The 27658-nt window shown below is 40.0% G+C and overlaps 1 protein-coding gene across 5 annotated transcripts in view; it reads left to right on the top strand.

Moving 5' to 3' along the window:
• SGCG (sarcoglycan gamma) overlaps positions 1 to 25716 on the top strand; it is a 126220-nt gene extending 100504 nt beyond the window's left edge. For 4 of the 5 annotated variants that reach the window (XM_062615208.1, XM_062615206.1, XM_062615207.1 and 1 more), the window contains 2 exons: positions 22720 to 22864; positions 24420 to 25716. In XM_062615208.1, the coding sequence (XP_062471192.1) occupies positions 22720 to 22864; positions 24420 to 24593 (319 nt within the window). In that variant the 3' untranslated portion in view covers positions 24594 to 25716. The remainder of the gene's footprint in view (positions 1 to 22719; positions 22865 to 24419) is intronic. The other variant, XM_062615209.1, reaches the window with a different exon arrangement.
• The last annotated feature ends 1942 nt before the right edge of the window (positions 25717 to 27658 follow it).

Raw genomic sequence — 27658 nt, 5'->3', positions numbered from 1 at the left:
GATATGTGTGCATTCGAAGATCAAATGAGCTCAAGACATTAGTTTTTACATGTTGATGTCCACTTTCAAAAGTGTGTGTCTTCTACTGTGGTAGAATTTGGATGTGACAAACTTTGATCAATATGTAGGATTATGCATTGTAGTGAACGTTGCCTGATTTTGTAGGGATTGGATTCATTATGTTGTAGATTTGTCATCTGTCATTATCTCAGTTTTTATGAGGTAGGATGTTGGATTTTGTAATTACAAAGACAAGAATGTCTGCAAATTTTCATTGGATACATATCAACTCTTTTCTGTGGTTATTACTTCACTTCATATGCATCATCAATTAATTTTTTAACAGACTTAAAGCTAATAGTTTTATCTTACATTCATTATGTTGTAGTGAATTTTAAGTTCTTATGTGCACTTCATTAAAAAGCAATTACACTGTTTCAGACTATATACAACTATTATTATTATAAATTTCTCACCAGTTTTGAAATAGGACATAATTTGAAGGCAATTCAAATTCATTGAGATTAATTCAAATAACCTGTAAAGTTCTCCTGCATGGATGAGTGGCTTCTCTCCCTAGTGATTTTTACCACAATTATAAACACATGTTTTGAGCTAAAATGTTGCTATGTGTTAGCAGAGCTCGAGTGTAGTTTTTAAAATCTCATTCAGTTCTGTCTTCAGTTAACTTAAAATAGTGGAAAGTTCAGATTCTTCCAGAATTTACAGAAGTTTGCTAAGAATTATAACGTCAAAGAAACACCTACATGGCCACATCAACACTGACACTTGCAACTGACCTTAGTATTTGACGTAAATCCTAAGAGCTGCTAAACACCTGTGCTAGAGGGCAAGTTAGCTTAACCCTAAGAAAAATGATGACTATTAGGACATGAAGCTGTGCAATGTATACACCACTCACTCATGTCCTGGCAGGCCCTTACCCAGTTCAAAGCACCTTGTTCCTTTAATTCTATTTATTTATTTATTTTTCCCTGTCATAATCAGCATCGAGTCTGAAAGCAGAGATGGCAGTGATTCTATGGAGGGCTTCTGGGGAGCATCAAGAAGCAAATGCATTTGTCTGCAGTGCAGATGCTAAGTTAAGATGTAGGCAGAAAAGAACAGTTTATAAAACTCATGCTGGAAAAAGGTTACTTTCAAGGGTAATCTTGTAAACAAAATTCATGCATTTTGTTGTGAAAGAGTTCAAATAAGTTTCCCAATGAATGGTTATTTCTTAATGCTTTATAAATATTCTGTTTCATTCCACATTGTTAAATACAAGAAACTACCTACTGAAAAGCTTCAGAATGAAAATTTAAAATGCCATTTTAAGTATTACTTTTCTATTTTAAACTTGAATATGCTCCTTTTCCACATTAGGGTTGTGAGTACCAAGTTATAGGTAATATAACCTATTTGCTCACCTCAAGCCTTATTGTCACACTTTCACTGTCCATTAATCTTCTTCTATTTTTCCTCTATTTTTCCTTCAGTGGTTATGCTGTACCATGTGAATATGATATGCTAGATAAGTATGATATGAAGTGCCATGGTATGCAGCATTAAATATAGGGAATACTGCTTCAAGAAAACCCATCCACTTCAATTGTAGTTGCGTGTTTCAAGGAGCTGATTGGAAAGCTGTTAATGCTCATAACTTTTCAGCTAGTGTCACATGAACAGAGGCCATATTCACTCTCTGTCATTCAGATTTAGGGCAGGACTGGAAACAAAGCTGACATAAATGGCCTTCTGAATTAAACATTCTGCTGGCGTTCCTGTCCAAATGCCGAATTTCAAGATAGACTGCTTTTCTGGGAACAAAGAGATAAGTGTGTTAGAACATATCTTTTTATAGCTAAGTAATGGAGACAGAGAAATGCAATTACACTGCGGTCAGTAACTGTCTTTTCATTCCGTAATTTGAAGGAAACATATAGAGGCCTTTTCAGTCTAATAGACTGAATTCATGACTCACCCATAAAGAGATGTGCTTGCACTTACTTCCAACTGGTAGGAAGAATTACAACAACTAAAACAGAAATTTAAAAAATGAAGCTTTCCTACGTTTAAAATAACATTGCCTACTTTTTAATTCCTTTCTTGGATTTCTTATATCTAAATAAGATACCTAGTTTCATTTACAAAATATACGACTGTAGTACCAACAGAGACCTATACACAGGGTCTCGCACATAATAAAATTCTGACAGACATCCCAATGGCATGCTTATAGTCAACAGGAAGATTTTGATATATCCGGGAAATAGCCTATGCAGAAAAACAGCACTGAGGAGTTACCTCATTAGAATTAGCCAATTATCATTAATAAGAACAGAAATATGTCTGGACTCCTACTTTTCCCAGCAATTCAGTTGCCTCACATAGTCTAGTGCCTACACATCTTCCAGGTACAGAGTTAGGCCATCAATCAGCATCCCCAGGTCCTTTTCCACCAAACAACTTTTCAGCCACTCTTCACCAAGCCTGTAGTGGTGCATGGGGTTGTTGTGGCTCATATCCACGATCTAGCAATTTTTATTGTTGAACCTCAACAAGCGCCTGTTTACTGGGTCACATCTCCTCTCCTGTAGCTGAATCAGATCTTCCGTATGGTCATGGGACTACAGGAGAGCAAGCAAGAGGAAGCACAAGTTACTCTTGTTTAGAGCACCCATCCAAGAGCCAAAGGATGCCCGGGGTTTTCAGTTACAAAAGTAATCCTGGAAGCAGAACCAGATTAATGTCCTGGCCTCTAGCTTGTCTCCTCTTTATTTGTTCTATTTCTTCCTGGATTATTTGGTTGTACAAAGGCTTGCATTCAACACAGGGATTGCCACAATCCAGCTCTTTACGCCTGCCGAACTGTTTCATAGTCTGGTAAATGAAGGTAATGGATACAGGTTTAATTTCCCTCAAGATGACAAGGGAACTGAACTGATGCTTCATAATTCCTGGCTGAATAGCAATATCAGTAGGATTGTGATATATGTAACATAGGTTTATGCATATTATAGTATTGATTATTTTTTATCAGGTCTCCAGGGGCTTCTATAGAATTTAGCTGCCACCTCTAACTGAATCACAACAACATTTTAATGGAAAATGGGTACCTTGCTTTCCAAATGAAGAAATTTAAATAGAATTATGGAAGCTCATATTCAGATACATATCTTGTAACCCAAAATGTAGGTGGGAAAACTGTAAAAGTAACTAATGGAACTAGCAGATGTAGAGAGAGAAGTTTATAGAAATTTCCTAAAAGCCAGCTTCTCCACAGGTTCCATGTTAGTTACTGGAAGTAGCCTCTTGTATTCTTGAGAGCTTCATGCCAGCACACATACCCTTTTATATCCCCAGTTATCAAATAAGAATCTTGATGTGAAAACTAGTGTCTCAGTTTAGACATTTTTCCAGTCTGATGCTAACGTAGTTTTCTAATAATTTATAGCACTTTAGAATACTATTTGGCATATTATGTTATTCCTTCTATATTTTATATCCTTGAAAGTTTTGTCATTTTGATACTGTTCACTTCTTGTGATCTACATGGCTAAGGCAAAACAATGAATGAGCGAAATTCTTTAAATCTCAAGCAATGTTTCTGAGCTGAGCATTCACACGTTTCCCAAACTTAGGGAAATGTGCTTACAAAAGTGACACCTTTCCATTTATTAACTAACTGTATACTATGCATAATTAATATAATGCTCACAGATGTGTACTAGCTTTGCTGTCATATTTGCTGCATATGGATGTCTGACAGCCAGAAACTGTTTCTTCTGAGCACAAATCCTGTGAGAATTAACTCTTGGTACAGTCAGTTTGTGGTATTTTGCCAATTCTTCAACTGAGGGTTTACATCCAAGTTCAAAAGTGACCCACAGCTTTGCACCCTTCTTGGATTTGAATAGCACTATAGCAGGAATGCTGTCACTCTTCCAGGAATCAACTTTTGTTAGAGTATCATTATAAATATATATATAAAGTGCTATCCAAATGTGGGTGTATTCTGAAAAGACTTCAGTAATTCCCAGAAAACAAGATGGTTTTTAAACAAACGTATAATATTGGCATTCACTGAAATTTGAAATATATAATTTTAGAAGCATTGCTTCATATTTTAATAAAATGCCTATGTCCAGTGCTTAAAAACATAAAAATATATATTTCCTAGCTTGTGAGCTACATGTTATAGAATATTGATAATTTGAGGGCATAATTATGTATCTTTTAAGTATTTGGTTAAGGTAAATTACTGTACTGATGGATTGCTGGTAGACCTTCCTATCTGTTTATTCAGAATAAATATGTCCCCTTTAATTTTTACTTCTGTTATGTGGCATCAAATAACTCCATTTTCTTATGGCTTCTACTTTACTGCGATTCTTTATGAAGGCTTGCTTTTATCCTTTCCACTTCCCACTGATGATATGATTTCCTTTTGCACTTGACGTATTTGCTAGGGTTAAACTGTGTAATAAGACAGAGAGAAAGGCTGGAAACTGAAGTTGGGGGGGGTATATGGTTACATGAGTAGTAATTATGAAGGAAATCCAGTAAGAGATGTATAGAAGCAACCAGGGTAAAAAACATTTGCTAAATCATTGCTTAATCATAGTTGTAATCCTGATGCTTACATGGTAATTGCCTAAAAATACCATCTGACTAATTGGAGTACAGTGATTTTTATTTGTACTCATTATGCAAATCAAAAGCCCAGTCAGTCAGAGGAGAATGAATTATGCAATGGAGAAGTAAGTCGACGGTTATGATTCAGTATTTGTAAAGCATCTCTGCTCCCTGACTGGTGAGATATTTCTGCTGCAATGTAATTTTTTGAGCCCTGGCATTAATATGCTAGATATAAATTTTCATTCATATACTTTATTTCATTCAGGTTAACTAAGAATACCATCAAATATTTCTTTGCAAGCTTAAAAATTTCTTTCCATTCATCTGATGGACTCAAATCTGTAAAAAGCCATCATTTATAATGATCAGATGATGCAGGATATCATATTTATTACATTTTCAGAAGCATTTCTGACTGGGTATCTCAAACTGTCTTATTGTCAAGGGCTTGGGTACTACTTCACTTACAGCCTTCTTTTAAGCAGTGAGTTTACTTGAAAATATTAATCCTAAAGTGAAAAGCATTTTCCAAGCACAATATGCTTTCTCTGTGTTGCATTACTGTCTATTTGTGTGCACCTATATAGTTGCAAAATCTTGTTCAGTGCAATTTAGTTTACAAACCGTAGCGCTTTACCTGTGGGGCATATATATCATTTTACATATGTATCATATGACAATAGGAAACCTCTGCAGATTACATCATCCTGCCTTCTGTAATTCTGAATCTGAAGTCTGTCCTGCTCTCACAGAGGTTTCACTCCTGAGGTAGGAGGGACATTTCACAACAATCTGTTTCCACATGGATGTGTTGGCAGTCAGAGCTGCTCTCCTGAATTCCTACAACACGTTTCTTGTTTCAAAGGACTGCTGGCCTTTGAAACCTGTTAGTGATAGACAGGTACATCAGGAGGAGAGGAAATCCTGATGTTAGTGGCCTTTTTGCAGGGTAAGGTCTCCCTGAGAATACATGCAGGTTTCTGCTTGCTGTCAGAACGGGCTTTTAGTTTAAGACAGTCAGGTAGCAGCTGATGCTCTTTCTAAAGCCTCAGGTTTTCAGAGATGTCACTTAACACATTAAGATCAATAGGAGTCATTTCTGCTGCTTGTATGGGACAGTCTTGTGTGGGACAGTCATATATCTGCAGTGCAGAGACCAAAGTTTTAACGATTTTCTACACCAACACTGTTAAACTGGGTATTTGACAATGTCAGTCTGCTCAGTGAGGTTGCCAAGGGAACTTGTCATCAGTGATTACAGCATACTCCACCAGAGAGCAAGCTACCATGAAAACGTCATTAATGATTGTCACGGTTACAGACACCTTGCAGATGACCCCTGTAGCAATATTTGTAAGTCTATAATTGTGCTGTCTCTGGTCTAAGACTTAACATTGAGCTGGGTAGAGTATCCCTTACATTATCTTTCACCTCATACCTCTCTGCACCTATATCAGACAGGAAACAGGAGTCACCTACCATGAAGATGTGCATGTGGTAAACACCAGAAGAAGAAAGGGAAGCATTTCCTGATAACAGTAATTCTTCCAAGATATATTGTACATATGCACTGTTGCCACTCTCACTCTTTCCCCTCTGCCTGTGTGTGCAGTTGTGATACTTCAGTTTTGAGGAATCTGATGAGAGTGTGGCACATTCAGACACTGTACTAATGAATCACAAGAGGGGAAGGGTGTAACCCAATTGTCAGCCAAGCCCTCTTCACTTGAGTGTTTCTTTTAATGCAGAACAAGTGGAAACTATGAGCAGCATGTACTGATCAATGCCAGTTACTTGATTTTTTTTCTATGCTTCTGCATATTAAAGAAAAAATTGGTTGAGATACATAAAAAAGGCATGGCAAATTTAAACAAGGAAGATAATTTTATGAAAATACACATAATTAAAATACTAACCTGATTTTTTACAACAGTGATGCAAATAGTGTTATGAGAGTAAAATTTTATAATACAAGAAGTAATTATTTAGTACCATTAAAGTCATTTGAAAAAGATAGCCATGCTTGGAACATCTGTGATATGCCAGATTCAATCACATTCAGTGGGGCCTTGGCCATTTTTAATTACCTGGAGAGTCAGCACATCATAAAATCCTAAAATTGAGGTCATCACAGAGACCTCTTTTGAATTAGCTCTGCTTACCACTCTTTATCACAACTGTCAGTCTTGAGAGAAGCTTCTATTTTAATCATACATAAGTTCTGATCTTTAGTCTTCCTTCCTTCAGGAGCTCTGCATTGAGTGACAGTGGACAAACAGGCAAAAATACCTCAATATTTAAGATGGATGGAGAACTAGTAAATACATAACTACACCATAATAATCATATCATCTGTGTTTTTTTTAAATAGGTTATAGATGCTTTAAATTAACTTTTATAGTCTTCTGAAAATGCTGTTAAAACTGGGCACTGGTTTATTCTCTAAGAGAACGTATAAGTGCATCTGTCTTAGTACTTTGAATATTTCTTTCATATTGCTTACACGAACTAAGTTCTGTTAACCAAAACCTTGGGAACTGGAAACATCTGTTTTTGAAGTCTAGCTTTGTAATTGTGCTTGTGCACAGAGATCACCCGTAAACCGTTAGCCGTGTTGGTGCCTGCTGCACATATGCTGAACAATTCCCTTGAATCCAGAATATCTTAACTGAGTTTTACTGTCATCTGTTCCCACTCAGATTTAGAACATAAATACAGAACAAATTTGGAACACAGATTATCTCAAGAAATAAAAAGAAATTATGAGAATTTTTTAAATTAAAGGAATATATGCTGAAGAACATACTAGTTGACATCTTCAAGAGCATTTAATCCCAGCATTTAAGACTGCCACCCAAAAGGAATGGAGTGCCTCAGGGATCTGCCCTTTGTCCTTTATCATTTTTAACATAAAACAAAATAAGCTAAAAAAAAAAAAAGTCTTCTTTAAAAATCAGCCACTCTTTCTGTACATATGGAGTAGGGTTTAAAGATAAAAATCCCCTCATCTATATCTGCCTAACACTTTGGCTGATCCTAAATGATTTATTCACTGTTTGTGCATGTGATTTAGCTGATAATTCAGCACAAACTTGTGGTTACCATTTTGCTCTTACATATTCAGGCTGAACTCATACATCAGAGTCCAGACATAGAGGGTCATCTCAGATGCTCATCCAGATTTAGAATTCCCCTCTCTTCAAGCAGAAGCACTCCATTCATTCATTCATTCATTCATTCATTCATTCATTCATTCATTCATTCACTGAAGTGTGAAGGGATCCTCCTACAAGCCAACCACACAGATTCATTTTCAGAGACTGATGCATGTGGAGTATGGCCCCAGGGGTTTACAGCTGCTCAGGCAGATAGTTCGCATGGAATTGATTCAACTCATCTCAACATCTAGTGTAGCTATGTACCTCAAATCTCATCACCTCTTGGTGGAAGGCAACAAGCACCATTAGGGTGTATTACATTTTTATCCTGACAAAGACACTGAAACTACGTAAGACTAATTATGCCCTAGCAATGCCTATTTCTCTTTGTTCATTTTGAAGGGTGCACAGGGGATCACCTATATTCCTTGCTATAGGCAACTACATTTTTTTAAGGGAATCATGCACTTATGCCATGTTTCGTTTCTCTGAAGAAATAAAAACTCATCATAAGAAAGAAGTCCATGCACTGTGCTGGGAAATCAAATCCCGGAGTAAAGCTCTTCCACTTATAACCCTATATTCCATAAATTCATCAAAAATGTTAATCATAGTTTATATAACCTTGTAACTAGGATTAGCAAATGCCACCAGTTACTGGCTCTTATTTGATATCAGGCACAAGGTAACGAGTCCTTCCAAGCTAATAATTAGCTTGGAGGCCCTGGCCATGCTAGAACTTTGTTGTTTCACAAAAGTCGTAACACCATCATATTTACCTTACCTAAAAGAAGTGTCTTTTCTTTCTAAGTTGTAAATAAATGTAGCTGTCTTATACTCACTAAAGACTTTGAGAATTTCAAAATACGGTCTTAATGTTTTCATTGCTATCAATTTCTGGACCTCTTCTTTCTTCAAAACCTTCTGTATATCTTTTTTACATCAAATTCAGGTTTTTTTTTTATACTAATCTCATTAACTGTGCATCTGCATACCATGCTTGTATTTACATTTATATTTATCTTCTACAGTTGTTCCATTGACTCCAGCAATTCTTGTTCTGAGGGTTTTCCTGATTTTCTGTACTGCTCTGGACCGTTGATCTCCAATGTCTTTCTGTAATTTACTTCATTCTTAAAGCTTGCAAATCTGCAACTTTGTATGCAGAAAACAGCACAATCTCTCATTTCTTCAAATCTTGAGTCATCAAATTGCCCACAGCCTGAAGCACAAGAGAGGATGCAAATCTTATATTGATTGTCATCATCATTAGAGGAACACAATCTAGTTTGTTTTCTTGGGTTATTCACCTCTGATATTGCAGTACTTAAAATTTAGGAACCCTGATTCTTTAGTAGAGCAGGTAACAGACTTGACTCCACATCCAAACTGTTAAGAATTGTAAGATTTTAATAAGTTCATGGATAAAATAAATATAGGATTAAACATGGATAAATTTGATCTGTAGACAAATGAATTTATCCATGGACTCTGATTATTATTTTATTTCTATCCAATGATTGGCTAGCCTAAAACTCACAGAGTCTAAGAATCCATTACTGCAGTGACTCAAGATTCTGTAAGGCCATCTTTCAGCTTTAGAAAATGCATTCCCAATAGGTGAGCTACTCTTAGTTGAGCCTAGTGAGTATTTGTGATCTGTCTTCTTGGTTTTTCCATTCCACACCAAGTGGCTTTTCATTAAATACTGACTCCATTGATAGCAATGGGATTTTATAATTTCACTGTAGTTCCACTTCGTTCAGCCAAGCGCCATAAGCCCAGATCTGTCATATATGACAGCTGCTTCCTGAGAGTTGGCAGAAAGGGAAATAGGAAAGTGGTTCAGTGGTCCTTTTTTGTCCCCTCCAGAATCGAGAACTCAGCCCTGAAGTGATCAAGTAATGAGGTGCTCCTATGCCTTAGGAACACAGACATCTCGGAGGAGAATCTAATAAACTTTGTGTGCTGCAGAAAATGTAGCTATAAAGGTAACAGCAACTTTTTAATAGAGATTTCCTTGCTCATACAGAATTCATTACAGGTTTGAGAGTTTATTTTATAAGCTCAGTAACCCTACATTATTAGCATTTTAAACTGTGTTGATACTTGATTTAATCTAGTTTTCCATAATGAATTATTTTTTAAAAGAAAGAATACTTCAACAGTATTATACATGCCATACAAAGTCCTGTACTGCTATTAGTAGCCCTACTGCTAGTGCTTTATACATCAGGACTGACAGTATTTTTATGTATGTAAATGTCAAGAACATAATTGTCCCAAGGAAGAAGGCTACCAGAAAAAGCAGAACCTACTACATCCTTGTGTAATTATTAGAATAGCTCTACCATTACTGAAGTATTTAGTATGTTTCATGCATTACAGTGTGTGTTTGTCTATTTTTTATGGATCAGGGATGTTACAAACTACCAGCAAAGCCCAGCACATTTTGAGGCTTTCAGATGTGATTGGAGACAAAATGATAGACCTTCCAAAATGACATTTTCATTAATGCATTTAAGCAATAAGCAGAAGAGAGTCAAGAAAGAAATGACTTTTAAAACCAAATTATAACAAATTGCTCCATGATTTTATGGTCTCTAAATTGCAAGACAGTGCCATTGAAGACTTTTTTAAAACGCTTCAGAATTACTAGAAAAATGAGGTGCTTTATGTGCAGCTGTTTCATTCAGCCAAGTAATTTTTCTTTCACGCAGTTCCTATGTACACTTGCCTCTAAACAGACATTCTCACAGTATGTTGCTCTGAATTCAATTGTACCCTGTTTATTTTCTCCTGATATTATCAGACAACTTTTCTGTATTTTCACAAGGTGGTGGTGACCATCTTCTTTATTACTAGCACAAAATCTTTATCACGGAGAGGTGTTAGCCTTGGCATACTTAAGTTGAAAGTACAGTTCTTGTATCTTGTGCTGCTATGCATTTTCCTGTAAATTTGTCTGCAGCAAAGTAGCCAGATGCACATCAAAGAAACTGCAAAAAAAAATGTTCTCTTTTCATTTTAAATAATTATATACTTTTGATGCATTAGAAACATACTAGTTTTCATATTACATTTTACTGTGACATAAACAATAGACTAACTTGGGATTCAGTAGAAGGGACTGTTTACTGTTGAATAATAATAATTCCATGTCCTTAAGATATACGTGGTTGTTGGAACAGGGTGTGAAACTCATCTTTCCTGTTTGTAAGAAGATGTAATTTAGGAGCCATTCCAAAGAAAATGATTTTACAAAACAAACCAGAAATGAGGCATATATTGAGACTGAGACCTCAATCCTGTTGTTTTGTCCTTCTTTGCCTTTGGACATGCTGGCAAGCAACTAAAAGCCACAAGGCAGAACACCAAGATCCACAGCTTTGGGTAATCATGTTCTTCTTGCCACATCCTGATCACCGTCCCCACTTCCCTGACCTCAAAACAGCAAGCTGCTGGGAGATAAGTGACTATGAGTGGGAATTGAGAGCTGGCATTAGTGTACCTGCTGCTCACTATCTACGTCTACAACTCGAGCTTAGTTTTGCTCAGCTCATGTCAACAGGAATCCAGCTTCCTCCTAAAGAGAGAAAATGGTTTGAAATTCTGTATACTGGACCATAAATAACTGCTGAGAACCTTCTTTCTGTGTAACTAATGAATGCTTTGTCTATGGTTTGCTTTCTTACAATGTCTAGCCTCATTGCCAGAAAATTAAACTTTCAGACTAATCAAAAAGCCAATATACTCCTATCGCCTTGTAAAGGTTAACATGCATTCAAAAAGCAGGGCTGAAAGCAGACACCTACAGAGAACCAAGGCCAGTTAAGTCCACAGAATCCTTTTAGGTTGCTCTTTGTAACGATTTTTCTTTTCTCTCTTTTGCCTTGTGGGTTTTGGGTTTTTTTTTTAACTTCATTTCCTACCTTTTCTATTCTTCCTCTGCTCCACAACTTCCAATCACTGCCTAATTCAATTTCTGTTCCCCTTTCACCTGTTCAAAGTCAGACTTGAACTCAAGGGCAGGTGTTCATGTCAAGACTCCTTTCTGCACAACAGACATTATGAGGGTTTCTTCCTTAACAATGTGAAAAGATGTTTCGGTTATCTGCCAACAGCATCTGATGCTCTATGCCCCATTTTCACAGCCTGTACCCTAAGCAACCTAAGTGCTTCTGTATCTTTATAGATTGTAATAAGACCTGTAGTCATTGCTCTTCTAACTGGTCTTGTTTCTCTCGGGAAACCTGCACGTTTATAAGTTTGTCAGACCTGATGAGATGCAGCCCAGAGTCTTGAAGGAATTGGCTGATGTAGTTGCCAAGCCCCTCCATGATAATTGAAAAGTCATGGCAGTCAGGTGAAGTCTCTTTTGACTGGAAAAAGAGAAACATTGCACTTATTATTGAAAAAGGTAGAGAAGAGGACTCTGGGAACTACCGACCTGTCAGCCTCTGCGCCTGGGGAGATCACAGAATAGGTTGTCCTGTGCCTGTGTTAAGGCACATGCAGGACAGGGAGGTGATTCAAGACGGCCAGTATGGCTTCACCAGTGGCAAGTCCTGTCTGACCAATGGGTTGCATTTTCTATCTATTTGCCCTCTTTTTACTTTGTATTCTGCAATCTTTTGTCTTTCCCATACCCTAGGAACAAGTGTGAAGCAGCATCTTCAGTCCTACAGAAACTAACTGCCAGAAAGAAAGGGGTGTGGGGTCTTTCACCATCTTCTGCCCCCTCATATGGCTGACTTCTTAAACCTTTATACATATATATGTATTTATTTGGCACTTTTGCATGGATCCATTTATTTTAATTATACTAAAGCACTATGGGAAGAAGACTGAGTATATTAGAGAAGTGGAAGTGATGGATTAGTATATTTTGTGAACTCTCATAAAAATCAATACTGGAAAGATTTGTGAAAGACTTTTAATGAAAAGGCTTTATGAACTAGCTAGCATTTAGGTTATGCCTGGACCCACCTAGTGTTCCTTGAGTGGTTAAAAGAGCTTCACAAAAAAAAAATACCCACCATGTAGGTGACACCAGACCAATATCTTATTACTGAACTAAACTAACATACTCCTGTGAAATAATCTGATACAATGAAAAATAAATCAAGTCCTGTATATTTGATATTTCATTTTCTTTTATGTGCAGGGGCCCTTCTTTTTTAATTAAGGCTGAGTGAGGGCTAAAATTCATAGGTATTTCTCCTTTACCTGATACAAGAACGTATTTAACTCTAATAATTAAGACACTATACGCTGTTGATGCGGGAGTCACGGACAACGCAGAGACGATCAGTGTGATCATGCAATTGCCAAATTTATTACAAAGCCTTAACTCCTTATATACTATTTCTTACATGCACTTACAGTGATTTGGCATATTATGGTTGGATACATGCCTTGAAGACCCTTAGTGACTAACATATAATTGGTTAAGCAAAGGTGTGAGAACTTGACCTCGAAAGCTTGCCAACAGTCCACAGTTCTCATTAACTCAGTGAATTCCAGCTTCTTCTTATCTTGCTTGCTTAAGCTTCCTCGGGCCTCTCATGGCCTTGCTGTATCTTTCAGGATTATTCAGAGTTCATGTACCAAATATCCATTCTCCCGTGAGAGCACTGTCTCCACAATACACTGATAAATTCTTTACCATACCTTTAATACTTTAGTGACAGTTCACATTTCATACAGTCTTCTCTGTATGGTAAAATTGATTATGCTATTTTAACCATAAAGCAAGGAAAAAAAGTTTGCTGTATATATGTATGGGCACACCAGTTATTGGGTGCACCACAGTTCTAGACGCAGTGTCCACCTGCCAGTCCAGTTCACTTACGGTAAGGCTGGTCTTCCTTTGGTAGGTGCTGGGAGGAATGCATACACGTGGGAAATTTTCATCTCAAGTCTGACAAAGTAATTCTGTCCTCATTGAATTCAGGAGAGATGCTGACTCATAAGATGGAAGGGACAAAACGTGGCCAGAAGGAACCAGATCAAGCTGGTTCCTCTGTCCTCTAGTAGTCAAGTAACCCCACAACGTGGTAGGAAACTTGGGCTCCAGAAAACTGTAGTACTTTTTCTGCAGCATTAAAACACAGCTTTCTAATGCATTGTGGTACTTACAAGATCAGCAAGGTATCCTTCCATCTTCTGCCAGAACAGGATGAAAGAAGAGATCAATGTTCCTGCAGCATGCACAGGCAGTATTGGCTGCTGCGTTACCACAACCACAGCAGGCTGTCACTCCCCTCACAATCTCCCTAAACACCCAGCTGAGAACTTCTGGTGATCTGCTGTCTCCACAAGTTAGCACCATGATTATAGGAAAAGGTGGGAATCTCCAGGCCTTTAAGTTGTTGGGATGGTTTCAGATGCAGAGCCTGGATGCTGTCCAGATTCCCTCAAAAGACTTTCACACAGTCCTTCATAAATTATTCTGCACACCTCAGCACCAGATTTCCTCAGTAGCCAGCCAAGACAGTATAGGCAACTTCTGGAACTCTCTTACCAACAAATAAGAAGACAGTGATAAAAATATTACTCTCCTTGCAACCGGTTGTTTTAGTTGCAATGGACTACTGGAGGACCAATATCAGGCAGATGACAGAGGTATGAAATATCATCAGGGACTTGATATTCCCCCACCCTTCCCTGACTTTCATTAAATGACACTGTGCAGTTCTCCTGTGCTTTGCCAGCAAAGCTCCAGGTGGCTGCAGGAATTGAGGTGAAGGAGAGCAAGGCAAAATACCTATTCTGCAAGTGGGTCTAGGTATAGTTTGCATTGCTTCACGTTCCATGGAAATGTCTACATGAGTGTTTTAATTCAAATTAAGAACATGCTTTTGGGTGAAACCTCCCAACTGCCTGAGCTCCCCACATATTGATTCTCACTGGGGAACTGTTTGGGACACATAAGCAGGATGACATTTGGATGAAATTAATCTGAAAGCTATGCTCTCCTGGGGAACACTTAATGTGCTCCAACCTTTCTGGGCATGCAGTCTTCAGGGTCAGGCATCAGCTAGTACAGAGTACTCTTCTGGACAGATATAACAGGGGTGTCAGGTCTTTGGCATCAAATTTGTGCCATCCCAATCAATTCCTCTTGCACCACACCACTTGCTAATTGACCCCTGGCAGCTGCCACAGTACCTAGAAGCTATTCATAAGTATAGAATCCATCTTCCGAAATGAGATACAGGCTGTGACAGATGTCTCATTTAGGACAGCACATTACATAGATTAATTCCTCTAGATGATAAAGATCTTCACTCCATTTTGTTAAATATAATTTATATGCCTGTAATTAAAAAAAAAAAAGTGGTAGCAATATATTCCTTCATCATTCTACTGCCCAAATTCAAACAAACACTATATAATGACCAAAACCTCTAAGACAATCAATTTCTGTCCTCTCAGTCTCCAAGCACCCTTTAGCATTTGCAAGCAAAACAAATTCTTTTGCCAAGATTTCTGAGGGTTGCACATCAATATTTTGCTCAGCCCAGCGTACTCTCCTTCTCCTTTTATTACTTAGGGAATAGATTTGGAAACATTCTTATCAGCCATTTTGTGCACACAGTCATGTATTTTCTGATTGATTGACCAAATCATTCCTCCCATCATCTGTTTAAAGTAGATCCACTGATCACTGATTTTAAGAAAAGCCCATTTTGCTTTATAAATGTCTATTTAAAACACCACCAGTGTTAATCATTGCAGTGCTATATTCGTATCTTTCCAAGACACTCTGAGCTCGTACAAGTATCTCCTTCATGCGGTTCTTCTGCTAGGGTAGTTCTGTGGTCTCTAGACCTTTAAGCATACAGGAGAAGTACAAACCTGCCCACCAGTGACAGACTGGAAATGCCTCAGGGGCAGGACCACTCAAGAATTTTAGGCCACTTTAAGGTCAGTATCTAAGGGGCTGAGGAAGTCACGTGTCTTCAGGATCCATTGGGAACTAAGAAGGGACATTCAAAGTCAAGGTTCAACTCGATCACCTCATTTCTGCGCTAGGTGCCTGTTTCGCTTTTAGTACATCTGTGCTTGAGACACTGAAGATTTGAATGCATTATGAAGAAACACATTGTTAGTGTTCCTGTATGTTGCCTTTGCTAAAATCTCACACATTGTACTTCCAGAAAGCGTTAAAATCACTGCTTAAATTTCACTGTAGTTTCCATCTCCAGGAAGCTCCAATGCCTTACTCAATTAAGTAAATCCACCCTTAGTTAATCTAGAAATAGGACATGTATAAACAGCAGAAATATAGGATTGTGATTAATACAGCAAACCTAATTCTGACATGTAATTTAAATTGTATGTAGGTCATGTCATAAATCTGTAAGTGCTTCTGAAGTCTGTAGGCTTCTTGCCAGCATTAATTTTGGTAGAAAATAAGAAATATTTCTCCAGTATTTGATTGCTTTTCAAACTCCAGGTCTGATATGTTCTTCAAAAATCTGTCCCAGTCTGCCTTCCTGTAATATTTACTAGAGCTTAAAAATAAAAATTTGTACCTACATACTGATTACTTACATAGGTGAAATACTTTGGGGAAAAAAAAAAGCGCTATTTCACTGTTTATAGCTTTTTTGCTGAAACAAACTATGACAACAGTCAACGACCTTGACACAAACATAAAATATATTAAATTTTAAATATTGACAATACAGACTCTGATTTTTCGTTATACAATGATTACAAATGTGCGTCAAAAAATACTCCCATGAAGCAGACCTCCTGTGTAAATCACTCAAGGAAAAACTGATTTTCAATTTCATAAAAGTGTAAATATGGAGAAAAAAGTCATAGAAAAGTTCTTAAATCACAAACACTGCTTAATAAATATTACTAACACTACATCAGATGTCTGATGCAGAGCAGACTCATACTTGTGCCCTTGTACTCAGCATGAACATTACTGAACTTTGTGCCATCTCCAAGTCATGGGATAAGCATCAAACTATTTTATGGATACAGTATGGCTGTATATGGAGCCATGATGCAGTCATCCATTGCTAAGAATTTAAGTTAGCTGTAAGCGGCGAGGAGAAGCAGACAGGCCAACCCAATATGGGTGATAAGCAACTTCTAGTTTATTTGTGACGCAGTTCACACATATATAGGAGTGGTATTCAGCCACTCCTTCTTGGCATAACAGTATTGGTTAGCCCCCACAGCTTCCTCCACATTCTCCTCCCAGGTCCGGTCTCCGGCCACCTGTGGGGGCCACCCCCTGCCTTGCTTGCACAGTCCTCCAGAACTCTATGGTTCTGCTCTTAGAGTCATTCTGCAACAATTCCCCCCTTTTTCTTTGTGCAAGCAAGGCATTATGGGTTATTCTGTTCACCTGTTTTATCACACAACTATAAACAAGTCTAATAGCTACGATGATTAACCTAATCAATGATACCTAAGTGCAATACTTCAAACAGCAGTGTTTGACTCAACCTGTAATGCCCTGTGAAGACAACCATCTAGTTATTCTTAGGATATTGCTCATTTACTATTGCTGGGTAAGCTGAGCCAGGGTTCTCAGCTGTGCGTGCATCGAATTAGCATAATCAGAGAGACTCATACAACACATTCCATCAAACTCTTCACATCCATGTCCCTGTTCCAACAACAAAAGGTTCTGCAGTGTTGCATGTCTCACAGAGTCAACATTAAAACAAATCAGAAATTGCCTTCGATGTAGAATTGTCTGCTTAGCAACTCAGCAACCCAGTCTGCTTAGTTGAGCCAAGGCCCCGGCTGAAGCACTTACAGTGATTTGGCATATTATGATTGGATACATGTTTTGAAGACCCTTAGTGACTAACATATAATTGGTTAAACACAGGTGTGAGAACTCAACCTTGAAAGCTTGCCAATAGTCCACAGTTCTCATTAACTTGGTGAATTCCAGCCTCTTATCTTGCTTGCTTAAGCTTCTTCAGGCCTCTCATGGCCTTGCTGTATCTTTCAGGACTATTCAAAGTTTATGTACCAATTATGCATTCTCCCGTGAGAACACTGTCTCCGCATCTTCCCCCTTTATGTTTTATATATGGTTTGGGTGACCCTACTTGAGCAGGGGATCTGGGCTAGATTATATCTCCAACATATGCCAACTAGAGGCTGCCTGGCCTGCCCCTTTTTTCTGCTGTATGGCTCTCTGATAACAGGCTGTATAGCTCTCTGATCCTTCACATCAAGGTCTGGCATGGCATGTGTCCCCACCGCTCCACGCATGCTGGGTTGTAGCCAGCAGCAGAGCTAAAGGTTCTTCTTGGTGGCAAACACAGAAGCCAACCCAGTCTTGCCCTTGATTGTGGTAGCAGGCATTTGGTCAGCCTCAGTCCTTGCACCTTTCTGTCAATGCACAGTTTCACCTGCTTTATCCAGTGACAAGTCGCTACTACAACAAAGCACACACACATTTACATTAGCAGAGTAACTATTACAGGGTGCAGCAGCATGTTGAAGATGCTGATGGCAGTGAAGGACTAGCCAAAGAAATTTCTTACCAGTGGAATTCTCCCCCCTCTTAATTTGTTCCATCACCTGCTTTATAACACTACCATTGTATTAAAATTTTTCTAGCTTTTGCCTTAGCATTTTCTAGCAGCTACTGCAAATTTCCATACTCTAACATCTCTTTTACAAGTGACAAATCTATACAATACAAGGTGCAGTTTCTTATTAGCAACTAGCTAGTAAATACAGGTGGTTTTATACACAAAATCACAACCTCTAATAATAGCTATTTTACAAGCACACATATTCAGGATGTTACTTTTCAGTTGCCCCCAAGTGATGTTTTGCAGTTATTTGTTCTTTCTCTTCCTCCATCTCATTCTGCTTGGGGTAATCAAGGTCAGCTCCTGTAGCTGAGGCATCAGGTTTATCCATTCGTCTGTCCAGCTCATGGCAAGGCTTGACAAACTTTGCAGGCAGTCACCATGGACCTGTAGGCAGGAGGACACAAATATACCCCCTCCCCCAGGTTGTCAGTTCTTCAGAAGTAGACAGGTTAAAGTTAAATGTAACATCATTACTCTCTCTCCCCCCCCCCTTTTTTTTTTTTTTGTCCCTGCAAAAGCCATCATTACTCCCACTACAGTCCCACGTACAGAACGCGGCACAAGGACCCTGTGGAGACTAACAGCAAACCAGCTCCGAGAAGCATCATTGCAGTGCGAGGTGGCAGGCTCAACCTTAGCAGGCGTCCCCGCAGAGGCTCTGCCTCCCCCACATCGTATGAGGCTTGGGCTTTTATACTGACCAAAATGCACACTCATTCTGACACAGGTGGCCAGCCTGTGCTGGAAGAAGTGGCCAGCAGTATCTACAGAGGTCTCCAAGGGTTGACAGAAATCTGGACATACTTATATTTACCAACTTCTAGTACATGAGTATCACAGAGAAACTGTATGGGCTCCCCTGTCAACTGCAAGAAAAAATCGTAGCATATACAGCTTGAGTATAAGAGGATTTTAACGCATACGTGGTCACTGTCAGGCCTCCTTAACTATTTTGAGATAGAGAGCTTCCCACTCTTTAGCCCCCTGCTGTGTAGTAAACACAGGATATGCAGAAATGCCCATTGCAGAAAATTCCCCAGTAATGATCACATATTTGGTTACCCATTGTTACAACTGAGCATCTCCAGGGCCAGCAAGTCCGAGCAGACCGACCCGGGAGACAAAGAGTCAGGGTCTGGAAGCAGAGGACACAAATCTGGCTCGGATTCAGGGGACTTGGGGGATGATCCTGCGCCGAACTCGGGGTCTCCGTTGCTCGCAGCTGTGTCTTTCTTATCAGATGTGTCTCGTTCGGTATGTGGCCATCTGCAGACCTGGCTCCTCCCTGACTGAGTTAAATATTTTTTCACTCTAGGGCGTAGTGGGCTGGAGAGGCTCGCGGTTCCTTTAAATCTCCCGCTAGCGCATGATCCCCATTTTCTACTGCATGCTTCACAGTGGCGCCGCAATCGATCCGGCGCCGAGGCACCGCCCTCTCTCTTTCGGATTCCTCGACTCTTGTCATGCGTGTACCTTCTAATATACATTCTCTGTCCTTTTCAAAGTCCCTACTTTCGGAACTGGGGTGGTGGGGGAGCAGGGGGTTACACCTCCTCCATGGCACCTTCTGATGGAGGGGGAGAAAAGGAAGGGGGGGGGGGTGGGAAACCCTGTGCTCCCGCGAGTTGGGGGGGGGGGGGGAACGAGTTGTAATCTTCCCCCGGTTTCAGCCGACCGGGGACGTCTGTTCCTAGTTTCTCCGTTGATACCGTGGCAGTTTTCTTTTCTGCCTTGTATCTTTTTATACAGTTCATTACTTCCCTCCGTGGTTTACCGAGTTTCTTTGCCTTTTTATAATCATTAAGCACTGAGTCAAATAGTTCATCACCAAACTTTCGCCACTCACTCTTCTCAAATATTGTATTAGGATCTGCAAAAAAAATCCCTTAGCCTTCCCTACAGCCACCAGACCTGCTAGCTGCTTTAGAGTCTCAGGCTCAATTCCCCGCTTTTATAAAAAGCACTGTAATAAGTCCAGGGCTACCTCTCGGTCCATTTTCATGGCCAGCCTTTTCCGGATCGTCTTCTTCTGGGTCGTCCTGTAACCTCGGTCTCCAGATCGGGCTCCCGACGCAGCAGTGTCTGGTTCGCCCCAGCGGCGGATTCTTTCGGTTAGTCCAAGCACCCGGGTCCGTCACGCCACCGCAGCAGCATTGCCCGCGCTTCCTGGCCGCTGCCGCCGGCGCCGCTCACTCGCCGTTCCGGGTCCCCGTCGACCGGGGCCCTGTATTCCGGGTCCCCACTAGTCGGGGCCCTGTGTCAGGGTCCCTGTTAAACTGGGGCCCTGTATTCCGGGTCCCCGTTAAACCGGGGCCCTGTATCAGGGTCCCTGTTAAACCGGGGCCCTGTATTCCGGGTCCCCGCTAGTCGGGGCCCTGTATCCGGGTCCCCAGCGACCAGGGCCCTGTAATCCGCGTCCCTGTTCGGGCGCCATTTGTAAGCGGCGAGGAGAAGCAGACAGGCCAACCCAATATGGGTGATAAGCAACTTCTACTTTATTTGTGACGCAGTTCACACATATATAGGAGTGGTAGTACTCAGCCACTCCTTCTTGGCATAACAGTATTGGTTAGCCCCCACAGCTTCCTCCACATTCTCCTCCCAGGTCCGGTCTCTGGCCACCTGTGGGGGCCACCCCCCGCCTTGCTTGCACAGTCCTCCAGAACTCTATGGTTCTGCTCTTAGAGTCATTCTGCAACAGTTAGCAATCCAAAGTTTAAACTAATTGAAAGTGACTAACCCAGGAGATGCTGGGGAGAGGCAAATCATAGAATCATTGAAAGGTTTGGGTTAGAAGGAACCTTTGAAGATCAAAGATAGAATCTTCTGCTGCCTCTGGTCAGCACTGATAAGCCAGTATTGCCTGAGTTATTTTCAGATTTGGGGATAAAAAATGAAGTTTCAGAGACTGTGCTTAGATATCATGGGTTTAGGTTTTAAGATAGCAGCTGTATTTAGCTTCCTCAGAATTCTAAGATAGAACTGAAGTTTTTCACAAGCACAACTGACTTCTAGATTCTAGTTCTAATGAAATAACTGCTAAAAAGGGAAGAACTGAAGCAGTCTGAGTGAATGAAACCCATGAGAGCTACAGCAGGATTGTGTGTAAAAGCATTTCACTCCTTTAGCATGTGATTGATTGGCAGTCAGTGTCTACACTCAGTACCTGATGCACACCTAGTAAAGGACCTGATGAGGCACAGTCCTCCACTCCTCCAGCCTGGCAGCTGTTGAGCACGCATGGACCCAACACAGTATCTGCTGGGAGTGCGTGCAAATACATGTGCATGCACATATACATGACCACCCCTACATTTCCAGAAGACACAGTGGGTGCGCACATGCAGACCTGCAGCAGGGACAGATGTCTGAGTTCTGCATTGTGGACAAAGCCCACATCGCTCTCTGTGTGTCCAGGGAGTGTACAGAATAAAGAAGGTAACATGGATGCAAAGTAAGCTGGTTAATTTTCTCTAGCCTTAATATTCACCTGTTTAATACTGGCTGATAGTATAAAATTCAGGATGTTGTCATCAGGAACAAAACACAGTAGGTATCAACTCTAGTCTTGCAGTGTTCCCCATGTCTCCTGAGGAAGCAGTTCTAGGTGATGGTCAAAAGAAGAAATATCATCACTAGCTTGTTGCTGAGCTTGGGCTTTTTCTTTTCATCTCATGGTTTTTTAATTATTACTTGTACCCGTGCTGCTTACTGTGGAAACGATACCAAAATTCTGAAGAAACAAAGCCTTATCTCTTTGGAAAACAGAAATCATCAATCCTGCACAGCTGACCTGATGAGGAGACTACTCAGCTCCTGCAGTACCTTCCTGCCATCTTGTGGCACTGTAGGGTTTCCAGCTTTCCGTATTTCATGTTTTTTATCTCAAAGGAAGTTACTTTCTTTTAGGTTTCAGATGCCATCTAGTTAAAGAACACACAAACCAAGATCTTGCTCTGACTGATAGCAGTGTCAAAACTCTCATTGATTACAAAACTTCCGAACGGCACTAATTGTATTCATTTCAATAACATTATGTCAAAAATTAAAATAAATTCAAATTGAAAAATGTAAAAATGGGTTTCAGTTTTAAAGAATAAATTACCATTATACGGAAATAATACCTTCCATTTGTATTATGGATTCATCTGTATTTTTTGTTAGGGATACTTTGGTGTTTTTAAATAGTTTCCTCCTTTTGAAACTCTGCCTGAATCAAAAAGAAGCTGCATCTTTCCTATGCCTTCAGGCGAGATTCCTCAAGGGCTTGTTCAAAGTTTACTTATTTTTCAAAAATAAAGGAACATATGAGAATGTGCTACTGTCAGATTTCCTGCTCCTGCTTTCAGGCTGGAATCACCAACTCGATCTTTGAGCATGGATGCACCACGAGGAATTAATATCAGAGCGCAAGCTGGGAATATTGAAGCTCTTTCCCAGATGGATATCAAACTTCACAGCAGCGATGGTGTGGTGAGTACAAACCTTTCTGTTTCTGTAACTATGGTTGATGTTGCTGTCTGAATATAACTAACAACTTCAAGTCTTTTTTCAAGTTATTTTCGTTCCTTAGATTTTAGGAGACAGGATAGTAAACTTAATGGTGCCAATAATAAGACTTTTATTTATGGGTCAGATTAAATAATAACACCAATTGACATAATGCTGTATTAGCTTAGAGAAATGCTAATAAAGCTGCAGTAGCACTCAGCTCCCCACTAGCACAGTGATCCCCAGGCACCCAAATAGGGTCCTTGATCCAGAGCAGACACTCAGCCCCAGAGCTGCTAAATTAAGGAGATGGCATGAAGAACTGCTCCATCAGCAACAGCACGCCTCGTGCAGCAGACTATCTAGGACATCCGTGAGGGTGTACAGTGCCAGTTCTTCCACAGAGGAACTCCAGACCAACCTGTATGTCCATCCCTAACAAGCTGGCACAGATGCAAAGTGTCAGCACTCAAGCCAGGACAGACCTGAGTCCAGCAGCAGCAGCAGCACCTACGTGCTGCTATTCAGTGTATGGGCAGGGGTTCCATATCTTACCATAGAATAGTTTGGATTGGAAGGGACATTTAAATGTCATCTAGCTCCACCCACCCTGCCATGGGTAGGGACACCTTCCACTCAGCCAGGTTGCTCAACCTGGTCAGGTTGAAGGTCAGATCCAGCCTGGCCTTGAACACTTTCAGGGATGGGGCATCCACAAATTGTCAGGGCAGCCTGTTCCAGTGCCTCACCACCCTCACAGGGAAGATTTTCTTCTTAATATCTAATCTAAATCTACCCCTCATCAATTTACAACTGTTAGCACGCACCTTATCACTTCACTTCCTGATAAGGAGTCTCCCCATCTTTCCTGTAGGCCCCTGCTCTAAGATCTCCGAGGAGCCTTCTCTTACCCAGGCTGAAGAAAACCAAGTGTCTCAACCTGTGTTCATAGGAGAGGTGCTCCAGTCTTTGGAGCATCTTTGTGGCCTCCTCTAGACCTGTTCAAGCAGGTCTGCGTCTTTCTGATAAAGAAACACTGTTCCAGATAGGAACACAGCGCTGCAGATGGGGTCTCAGCAAGAGTGCAGTAGAGGGGGAGAATCATCTCCCTTGACCTGCTAGCCATACACCTTTAGGTGCAGCCCAGGATGTGACTGGCTTTCTACTCTGGAAGTGCACATTGCTGGGTCATATCCAACTTTTCATCCACCAGTATCCCCAGGTTCTCCCCAGGGCTTTTCTCAATCTACTCATCACCCTGCTTGTATCCATGTTTGGGATTGCCCCAGCGCAGGTGCAGGATCTTGCACTTGGCCTTGCTGAACTTCATGAAGGTCACTGCAAAGGAATAGGATAGGCACCAGCTTATCCCTCTCCTGTGTTCCAGTGTTTTCTGAGAGCCTAGGTCTCAGAGAGCTTTGTATGTAACAAGTCTGGGTAGAAGACTATTCTTCAATCACTGCTTAGACAGTCACGTTGTTGTGTGTTGTATGTATTATCTCTAACAAGTCCGTTTGTCCTGCTTTCTCCCATTTAGCTTTTGCTGGATGCTGAAACTGTGCGACTGCCCAAATTGCCTGAGGGTACAAGGGGTGGATCCGGTATTTCTCAGGGGCTCTACGAAATCTGTGTTTGTCCAGATGGAAAGCTCTATTTGTCAGTGGCCGGTGTGAGCTCCACTTGCCATGAATACAGCCGTGTCTGCCAGTGAGGCACCAGAAAAAAAAACCTTGCTAGTTTGATTTTTATATTACTGCTGAAGAGCAACCAGAATTTTAAGAGTTTTAAAAACAAAGTATTTCAGCTAGGAAACAAATCTGTATCTACAATTCTGGACTACAGGGTGAAAAGGGAAGAAGAGCACAAATGACATTTCAGCTTCAAAAGAATGACTTGAATCAAATTACATGTTCTATCATCAGTAACACTTTGAAAACAGCCTTACAGAGAACATAAAAGAAAGGAATATGTTTCCTTGCTGAATTATTACTCAGTCAGACGATTATGTCACTGTTAATATTTTTGAGCTCTGTGTTTTTTTTCTCTCACTACATGTAACTGCATTAGTGGGTGAAATTAAATTGAGGGAATAATGCTAAGACAAAGCATTAGTTGGGGAATTCGAAAAGTGCCAGCAAATGGTCTATGCAATTTTGTTCTTGCAATAACACAAGATTTGAAAAATGTGGTATTTGTATAAGTTCTGTGTAAAAGGTTAATTTGCAAATAGCTTTCTGTTTTAATTTGTCAGCATATACGCTGATTTGCTTATTACTGAGATTCAAATGAGATATAAAAATAACCAATACAAAAAGCTTCAGGAGTTATTTGTGCCACCTACGTCTCAAATCTGTTCACTACACAACAGAGAAATATGTCAGTATATTTTATAATAGCAGTAGTTTGTTTTATTGACTGTACTGTCATACTCATTTAAACCCCATGCTAATTCAACAAGGCAATGTGCTTTGCCAGCTGGACTAGTGAAAAGAAAAAAACCCTATATGGCTCCAGATTGTCTGACACTAGGAACTGTTTGGGCGGTGGGGAACAAAATCCTTTTCTGCAGCCCACAGGATCCAATTAAGAGGACTGTTTAATTTCCATCTGCAGCTGTTGACTGATACTTCTGATCCTGTCAGAGCGAGACTCTATCGCAAATGGAGAGAGTAAAACTAATCTGTATTATTTTTTACATTTGGATACAAAATAAATGTTCACCAGAGCTGACAAACCATTTATTGACCTTGTAGAGAAATGCAACTGCAGACCTATTCCCATGTACAGTGTTGCACTAAACACAAATAAATTGTTTGCACACCTCTGGATAGCAAGATTTGCACTGAATAGTCTGTTCTTTAAAACTCATGTGATTTTAACTCCTTTGATGCTGTTTTGTATATATTTGATGATATTATTACCCATGTAGGAGCCACTATCACATAGTGCCTTGGTGTCTATTTAGAGAAAGATTTTAACCTGTAACTGTTTTTAAACCACGGAATGTCCATCCTTTACAGAAAGGAATCATCATCCTTAAAGCAGGAGAATCAGAACTAAAGAATTACTAAAGCTATGCTGTTTTTTAAACTTTCTACTTCAGCTCTGGTGGACAAGCGAAGAAACCCAACACTCCATTATGATCCAAGATACCAACAAAAGACTGAGCTGAGAAAGAGCCCGCAGTTAACAGTATCCACTGCTATTGTGGTAAAGTTCTAGGTAGTCTCTGCCTCAAGGGCTGCCTTTGTAATTTATCCAGTGAGTCTAATATACAATACTAAAATTGCCCTTCATTAGCAGGGTGGAGCCCTCAGTAATTAGTGAAGACTAGAAGCGCTTCAATAGGAAAAGTAGGAGACTTGCTTAAGCTAAGATTTTGGGTCCCCCCAGGCAAAGGAGGCAAGTGAGTTGAGGTCTCCCATGTTATTTGGAGAGTACTGATTGCTAACGTGTTCCCTAAGAGAAAAGGAGGAAGACACACATCTTTCGTTTCTGAAATCCCCTTTTCCTGTGCTTAGGTATCTGCCTTCAGAAGTGAATCTAGGGCTGTTGGCCCTAAAGGGACGAATATGTATCTCTACTCTACAACTGTATCTTTCAACTACATCTGTCTATATCTCTCAGCTATATCGTTCTACAACTAAGCCCTCAGCTGAGGTAGACTTTAACAGAAACTGTCTCCAGCATTCCTTTTAAGTCAGTTTAGGTGTTTCCAGCTCCATGTGCAGGCTTTGCAAAACAAACTATAAACAGGCTTAGCTTATTCACCGAGTAGAAAGTATGAGTATTAAAATAAAGGACAGCAAATTCCATTGTGTGTGCCAGATGCTGATAAACTGCTGCTACAAGTAACTTGGAGGGCTGTAATGTCTCCAGTCCTTTACTCACCATAGCAGCAAAACTGGACTTGAGTCCTTATTCAGCTACTATCTAGTTGCAAAGGCATTTGAATTGTCACCATACCTATGTTTCCTGCATCAAGGAATATATGCCCACTTCCATGTGGTACCAAACTACTAATTCACCTAATCTAACCCCTAAATATTAGCCAGATACTGTAAATAAGTATATTAGTTACAGTCTCCCTCTCCTGCTGGCAATGAAAACATAGCATTTAAAGTTAATGCTGGCAATGAAAACATAGCATTTAAAGTTAATGCATTTTAAGTCTTTGGTTTGGACACACATTTTCAAATATGATTTGCAGTTAATACAGACCAAGGGACTGAATCCTGGCTTCCCAGGTTACTAGTGGAAACTAACCCTTAACCCTGAAACTACTGAGTACTTGGAAGTCACTTCTGTTACAACTCCTTACACTGAAGTTGCTCTGGGTTAGTTATTTTTACAAAGCTGTGGTATACAGCTGGGAAAATAGGGGTGCAGTTCCCTGGCTAGTAACGCTACTAAGCATTTTGGCACCTCAGTTATACATTGCAGTAGATACTGCCTTTCTCATGGAAGTAAAACTTTGGACTTGCCTCAGATCACAGGAAGATCCGGAGTCGTACAAGGATCAGCTCTGCCATCAACCAAAACACCAACATGCCCCTCTTCAGTGTTTAAATTCCATTCTTATTTTCATTATGCTACAAAACTGGCATTGAAAATATAGTTGCATTATATGAGGTTTTTAAAGCATGAATGGCAACTTTGCGTCACTGAAGAATAATTTGGGGAATTTTTTTCCTTTTAGGTGTGGCTAGTGAAGAAATGAAGTTTATGCTAAAATTACCGCAGTGTAGTCACAATCTGAATTGTTGTTAATCTCAA

The sequence above is a fragment of the Pezoporus occidentalis genome, unplaced genomic scaffold (genome assembly GCF_034315485.1).
Source record: "Pezoporus occidentalis ecotype Australia unplaced genomic scaffold, CSIRO_AGI_Poc_V1 ctg18, whole genome shotgun sequence".
NCBI lineage: Eukaryota > Metazoa > Chordata > Aves > Psittaciformes > Psittacidae > Pezoporus > Pezoporus occidentalis.
This window is presented reverse-complemented; position numbering and strand designations above follow the sequence as displayed.